This window comes from Eublepharis macularius, chromosome 5 (genome assembly GCF_028583425.1).
Source record: "Eublepharis macularius isolate TG4126 chromosome 5, MPM_Emac_v1.0, whole genome shotgun sequence".
Taxonomy (NCBI): Eukaryota; Metazoa; Chordata; class Lepidosauria; order Squamata; family Eublepharidae; genus Eublepharis; species Eublepharis macularius.
The window spans coordinates 49,121,472-49,129,138 of record NC_072794.1 but is presented as its reverse complement, the minus strand read 5'-3'; the positions used below and the strand labels follow the sequence as shown (position 1 = coordinate 49,129,138).

Below are 7,667 nucleotides of genomic sequence, written 5' to 3'. Positions count from 1 at the left end.
ATTAAGATCGGACTTCGTTGCTGATTATAGCTTTGTTCTTACTAAATAGTAAACTTGTTCTGCAGTTGTGCCTCTTCAGGTAGTAGCTACTGTAACTGAAGGTAAAATATTCCTTCTGCATACAAAACTAGATGTGATGAAGAAGGATTACCCGAACTTTATGGAGAAGTATTATATTATGTGAGCTCCATCTGCAGGCTATCGTAGTACAACCTGGATGCAAGCTTACACTTCAGTAAAAACTGTTCCTGAGATCTCAGGGATGCTTCAACTAACTAGGTGCTATATGTTGTAGCATCTTCTGAAATTTGGGGGCTTTTCCTGTTACAGTATTTATTCTCTTCTCTGTTGTACATACGTGCCTCCTTGGTGCAATTTCATCTTGCAAGCAAGCAAAAGTATGCCTGAGTTTTAGTATACTGTTTTAACAGAGAGTCTTCATATCCATCTTGCTTAACGTGTACTATTTTCAAAGATAATCAACATCAAAGGTACTCAACCTTTCCAGAGTTAGGGCCAACACATTATAAGCACATGAGTCTCATGGCAGAAACAACAGGAGCCAGAGTTATGATCTCACTGTTGTGAAGACTAGGATTGTGGGCAGCAGATTAGGATAGGAAACACAAACCAAGAACTAGGAATATACCAGAATGAGGTACAAGCCATAGGTGAGAACCATGGAGGAATTATCTTCACTTACCTTGCCTTGCCATCCTGTTGCTCCTTTCAGTGGAAAAGAGGCAGGAGGTGTTGTGCCCTTGTAGTAGCACCAGACTGTTCCCAAAAGGAAACTATAGGGATGTGATCCACCTGAGGGTGGATCATATGAATTGAAGACTACTGACTAAGCACCTATTAAGTCCTTAGACTAAGCAACACAACAACCAGAGTTTGCTAGAAGTGTGCTACTAGCAGTTGAACACCAGTATATCACATTTGCACTGGCCTCCAGGTCTGTAAGTTGGTCAGAAACCAAAAGTGATGTGGTTTCCACTGTCTTAATACAAATGGCATTAAAGAATTTTTTTTTTGTTAAGGAAAACCTGTTAAATGGAATCTGTAAGGAACTAGATCTTTTCTAAAATGTTGGTCATCTTTACCTTAACTGGGAATAAATGAACATTTTCCTTTAAAAAGAAACAGCAAGTTTGCCTCATCTCTTTATGGTAGGAATATAACAACTGAAAAGGAAATCCTGACATCAAAGACTCCTTGTTGAATTGTCAAGGTGTATCCTGCCTTCTATTCTTTTTTTCATTCCTTCTTTCCAGGAACCTTGTGAGGCTGGCTAGGCTAAGTCAGAATGACTGGCCCAAGTTAACCCAGTAACTTCCAGTTTAATAGACTATACATCATCCCTAATACTATCAACACAGCTACATCACGAATTTGTGGCTAATTATACTAAGTCATACAAATCTTACCTACTTCAATTTCATGGCAAAGGCAGCTTTTTGATGGCTAAAACTGTTGAACTACTTCAAGAACCATTATGGCTGGAAAGTACTTTACAAATATTTACAACTTTGCCTGTCAGCCCAAGTTTGGTGCAAAACAAACTGCATGACCTGGTAACTGTAACCTAGAGATAGAACCAGTATTGGCCCTCATAGGCAGTCAAGGGGGGTGGTAATCTCCCTCTCTACTCCCTTTTTAAAGTACCCTAGCTTTTTACATTCTATAAAATTAGCTAGTTAGAAAACTTTATTCAGCAGTTTTCAAATATGATTTTATTTAGAGCAAAGAGTTTAAGCATATCTATTTCCATTGGATGCAGGGTGCCTGTTATGATCATAGAGTGTAGAGGACCTCCAAGTTCTGCTGTAGTCATTTCCTGTAGCGTGCCTGAAGCAATCTTTTGATCCATTGCGCCCACCCTGGCTAAGCCTACGCATACGGTGTTTTCTGTAACTTCTGTAAAAACAAAAGAACATTACAGAAGCATGCTGAAAACAAACAAACAAACCTTGGTACACACTACACTTATACCACTTTCTTTGCAAATCAGGAGTATCATTCTTAAGCACTGGCATTTGCTTAACTCCATTCCTCCTTGTAACACCAGTCCCACTATTGGGTTTATAAGATTTCAGTCCATTAAAGATTTTTTGTTGCATGATGACTTTAAAACTGCAAACATCAGACCTATTTTGAAAGGTCTGATAAATTCCATGGATGCACCTGTTATATTCAGGCAATTCAGACCAAAATTTTCATTCATCCTTTTACTAAAAAGACTTTACTTTGGTTCATTTTTCTAATTGTTCATCATCTAACGTTTATATCCTTATTTGCCCTTGTAATCTTTATGTGGGTGTTACCACTCGTTCCTTGAGTCACAGACTGCATATATAAGTTAAATTAGAAATTGCAACCTTCAAGCCCTCTTAGTGGCCCATTTTAGGGAAAAACATCCAACTACCAACTGACTTTAAGTTCTGGGTTATTGACAGGCTCTTACCCTGGCCCTATCAGTCTTATAACATAGAAAAGTTACTGTTACAGAGGGAAGCTTACTGGATTTTTACCATGAATTGATTATCTCCACATCGTCTTAATGAGTGTTGGGACTTATCTCCCTTTATATAATTTCCTGGTTCATGTTTCTATATACTATTGATCTCTTCAATTTGTTTTGGTCCCTTTAAGTAAGTTCTTTTCATTTGTATATAGAATCCTTGTTTATATTTTTATTAAGAGGATATTCATTTTGTATTATGCCTTTAATTGCTCATCATCTGGATTCTTTACTTGTGTGTATATATATACTTGGCTGAGGCATTAGCTTGTTACTTCAGCCTTATCTTCCATGCTATACCTGCTTGAATTTCTGACTTTAATGTAAGTTAATTATGTGTGAGATGTTTATTTATTATTTGTAGATTTGTGGGTCAATTATTTGTTACATGTATTTTATTGCAGACTTGTATTGCACACGGTATAATTACTTCAATTTGGCTGTTAATGCAACCTACACTTGCATCGTGTATAGGACATTTTTGCTCAATTTGGCTGGAAGCTACAAAGCTCAAGGTCACAGTTTGAAGAAGAAGATTTCAAAACAGGATATTAGCCAGCATTCCATCACTGTTGAGTTTTTGTTCCTGAACTGCTGTGTTTTTGTGCATCATTGTTAATGTTACTGCTGAGTTTCGGTGCAAGAATTGCTGTATTTTCTATGCATTACTGTTAATGTCCTTGTCATTGTTTTCTTGTGCATTATAATAATTTTCTCTGTACTACATTCAACCTTTTGAAGACTACTGCAGGGACTTCTCTGAAGATCACATAATACATTGCTCAAGCATTGTTAGTAATCGGATGTGGTGAAAAAAATGGTACAGGACAAACCCAGGAAGCAAGTTGCCATAGATCTACCTGGCATGAGACTTGCTGGTGCAAGTGAGGCAAATTACCAGATATGCAAAGACTGAATTTTGTCTGGAAACTGGGTTCTTGCTGAAGCATACAGGGGCTTTCACTGAAGGGGGAAAAGTCACTATAGCATTGTTCTCTATGTGAAGTATGAGTGTGCAAGTAAAGCAAATATACTGACTATAAATCAGGAGCAATTGCGATGCTCTTTGTATGAGGAAAGTAGAAGCATTTCTTAGGGGACAGCTAGCACAGTGATTCCTGAACTGAGCCATGAGTATGAGAAATAAACCTTCCAAGGAATGTAAAATACACTTCTCTGCTTTCAGTGAGGAAGACAGAGTGATAGCGTGATTGCTTTCACCATGGAACTTCAAAAGTTAGGGTCTACAGTCTCAAACAGCTACCAAAGCTATTGGGTTAAAAAACAAAGATTTCAGGCCCCTGAAGACTCTGGGAAGATTAATAAAGACAAAGTGATTCATTAAAAAAATACACAACTCCAAATAGGGCTGACATTTTTTTTCCTAACAAGGCCTATTCGCTCCTCCAGCTTGTGGGTAGGTTGTATTTAGGCCAACATTCTGTGGCCTCAGCTGTATGCTTCCAGTACAAATGATGTTCACTTTGGACAGAGAGAGTACCTGTGCCAATGTTAGGATGGACTCTTTCCATCACAAATCTGGAGCCATCCCACTCCAAAGCAGTACGGTCACTGCTGTCTAATATCAGAAACTGTGGTAAGAACTAGCTTGCGTACCTGGTTCTTCCCCTTCTTGCCTTCTGTTTTGAACAATGGCGAGAAGCTGTTCAGCTGCTTGATTCACGCTCATATACCTTGGTGGTTCATAAATCTTCTTCCCCCTGATGGGAGAGAACAGCAGCGGTGGTTCAATAATTATATCGGCATGATCAAGTCTGGAAGCAGCACTGAATCTGCCTGCTTTCCATTTCACAGTAGCCTTGTTCACAAATCACAGTGAATGCATGTACAAGTCATGTGCAATATACACTTGAGTCTTCTTCATGTTGATTCTCACGTTACATTAAATGCATGCCCAGCTGAACACGTGAATTAAACCTCACGCTTATTCAGGTACTGGTCTCTGGTTTACCTTATAAAGTTATTTTCACATAACTCTTATTTCCAATGATTTTGATAAGAACTATAGCGCCACCGTTTTGTTTCATCTTCAACGTTTCTAGCAAACTATGCTGAACTCAAAGCAGATCTACCATGGATTAGAAACTGATGATGTTAGCTGCGTTGCGTGTCTGATCAATGGAAGGCATAAGACAACCCCTTGCTGACTTGCAAGTTTTTAAATAGTCCAATCCAGGAATACTTTGATGAATGCAAGAGCTATAATGCAAGCATAAGCAGGGTACCCCCAGTGGCTTCTGGGACAGAAAGCTCTGAATGTATACTAAGCAGCTGTTCCCACAATGAAGTCAGTGGTGAGGATTCCTCGGAATCAGGGCCACCATGTGGCTCTTCCGAGGCTTTCAGTCTCATGTATGCTATAATTCCTAAACTCAAAATACTCTCTTCTAAAGGAAACCCTAGATATTGCACTAGAAAATCAGATTCTGCCTCAGTCACATACTTTCAGACCCCAGCTAATCTACGGCTAACTACCATTACTTTAGAGAGAGTGCTTCCAGTGCCAAATTGGAAAGGAAGCCTATATTTTTCTACCCTATACTGTACAGTTACATAATTACAGACCCAAATGCCAGTTCTCAAAAGAGTTGTTTTCTGCAAAGCTTGCCAACTCTGGCTTTGGCCAAACACAGCTTATGTAGATGTTCCAAAGTAAATTTCCATCAGAGATTGTCAGACTGTCTGAATGTGAACTGAAACCAAAGTGCGGATGTGCCCAGAAGTGAGACATTATTACAGTGGAGATGAGCTGGCAGAGAGGACAGGGAAAGTTGCCTTGCAGTTCTGGCTGATCTCTCTTAGATTAAAAATATTGAGAATATCACAGGTCACAGTAGCCCTACTCCATCCACTTTTTCAGGTAAGCATCTGTTTTGAATCTGAAAGAAGTGGACTAGGCATCTTGTCTAATTTTGCTAGCCTAACAGATGGAGGAAGGCACACAAAGCAGACAAAACCAAACTAGATGCCCCTGAACCAGCAGCATGATGGACACAAGGAGATGGGACAGAGATGACTGATTTCATCACAAGTTCAAAGAGGAGGAGGAGACTAGAGGACTGTGCCACCTGTCCCTGAAGCGAATGCCCTCCTCCTTGCCTTAGCTAGAGCAAAAGAGGATTCTGGCAATCCATTAACAAGGTTTCCTCTTTAATCAGGATTCTTAGCCACACACACCTGGTTGAGAACCTTGCTGCAGTGAGAAATCTGGATGTCCTTCAGATCTATCCTTTGACTAAGGCTTTTGAAGGGATTTTCTAGAGGTGGGGGGAATGAACCCCATCTCACCTTAATCATGTCTTGCTCACACCTTAAGGGGTTTTTTTTTTAAGAAGGGGGCTTCAGTTCTATGCCAGCACTAAGCTGTGAATTATCTCCATATGGAATTAATTGGTACATATTGAAATCATGTGCATTTCTGAAACTTCAGCTCACCTCATGAGATTCTCCAGAGACTGCTCCTTTACTTTAATGTCTGCAAGAAAACAAAATCTTACATATACTTTAAGTTCAGCACAATCAAATAATATTTTCGCAGACATTAACACCATCTGGGATATTTTTCCTGCATCTGCTCCTTCTGATATACACCCCTCCATCTCATTCATACCGTTCTGTGGTTTTAACTCCCATCTCAGTCACTGCTCACCATTCTGTATTGTGTAGGGTACTACCTAGTATACATCGCTAAAAGAAGGGTGTTAGGGTTAAACGGTGCAAAAATTGATATCCTTAAATGGAAGCCTGTTAGGAATGAATTACTCCACTGAAGACAAGTTCTAAAATATGCACATAAAAATACACTAAAGTCTGTTAAATTGCATTGGCCAGTGTCCACTGACACAAGAAGCCGGGTCAGTACTAGGGAGAAATACAGATGACATCACTTGATTCCTGCTCTTCTCAACAGCCCCCCCCCCCATTTATCTACAGGGCTTCTGTGATTTTGAGCATCAACTGTTCAGAGGTCTCGAGAGGCTGCTGGTGGAACAGGGAGAGGGGAAGAATTTGTGATGGTTTTCTGTTTGTGGTTCATAGGAGGATCTAACCCATTAATTTACCAAGATCAAAACAAGATCCCAGCATGGATCCTAAGATTTACTTCTATTTGAGCCTCTCTTCATCCGTTGCAGAGGCAGCCCTCAACTGTGCCCTTCTTTCCTTCTGGCACTAGGTATTTTTCAACTCCTCAAAAGACACTTTTTTCCTGTGAATGGAAGCTCCTGGTGCTTGAGTAATGTGCTCCACCATGTAGTACAAGTGGAAACGAGGCTTAGGATCCAAGCCATTTTTATGTATACATCTCATTCACACTACAGAAAGGTCCTATGCATTGACTTAACATGTAGGAAGAAGATCAGCATATCTGCAAAGCAATGTAATTTATCAACAGCTTTATCTGTTTCCCCATAGAACCTGCAGCATTTTGTAATATGGATTCTGCAATTTAAAAATAGGGTTAGATCCAACCAGGTTCTCCACTGGTGGGGGAAAAAAGGAGTCAGAGCTGCTGTAGCATAGTGGTTAAGTGGTGGGGCTGTGCACTCTACTGATTCAAATCCCACTACTGTCATGTGCTCAGCAGGGGGCCTTGGATAAGCCACAAGAATGGCTTACCCAGCTCTCCCCAGTTGTATTGTGGGATAACAACACTGACTTTATTTACTACTCTGAGTGGGGCACTAATCTACATAAGTGTAGTTGTTGTTATTTGACCACCTAAAAAGGCTATGCTAAGAATCATGGGACCTGGGATAAATGACCATGGTATATAAGACATGTGGTATGGGAACTATAGTAAGGAGGAGAATTGGAGGAGACTGAGATAATCCAGCCTGTAATGCTTTATTTACAGACTTCATCAAAAGCAAAAACACAAGATACACATATATACAGTAATGTAAAACTACAAATAAGCCATTTTTCCCAACTTAAATTCAAGACAAATGTTCATTTAAACATTAGAGCTGGATGTATCTGACATATTATGTGTATTAATACCAATAAAACATTTATTTCCAGCTTCTCTCTCTGTAGGAAATGAAGCAACATTGTTCCATCTTTTTAATGCCATTTCTATGTAGTTATAATTTGATTTTATTTAACCAACCAAATTTTGAGTCTA

General features: G+C 39.5%; 1 protein-coding gene across 4 annotated transcripts in view; it reads right to left on the bottom strand.

The window, feature by feature from the left end:
• Positions 1 to 691: 691 nt before the first annotated feature.
• The window catches only part of DPH5 (diphthamide biosynthesis 5), a 46,201-nt gene continuing 39,225 nt past the window's right edge, over positions 692 to 7,667 (bottom strand). For 3 of the 4 annotated variants that reach the window (XM_054979353.1, XM_054979354.1, XM_054979351.1), the window contains exons 6-8: positions 5,978 to 6,017; positions 4,139 to 4,242; positions 692 to 1,917 (exon numbers count right to left, since the gene is read on the bottom strand). In XM_054979353.1, the coding sequence (XP_054835328.1) occupies positions 1,712 to 1,917; positions 4,139 to 4,242; positions 5,978 to 6,017 (350 nt within the window). In that variant the 3' untranslated portion in view covers positions 692 to 1,711. The remainder of the gene's footprint in view (positions 1,918 to 4,138; positions 4,243 to 5,977; positions 6,018 to 7,667) is intronic. The other variant, XM_054979355.1, reaches the window with a different exon arrangement.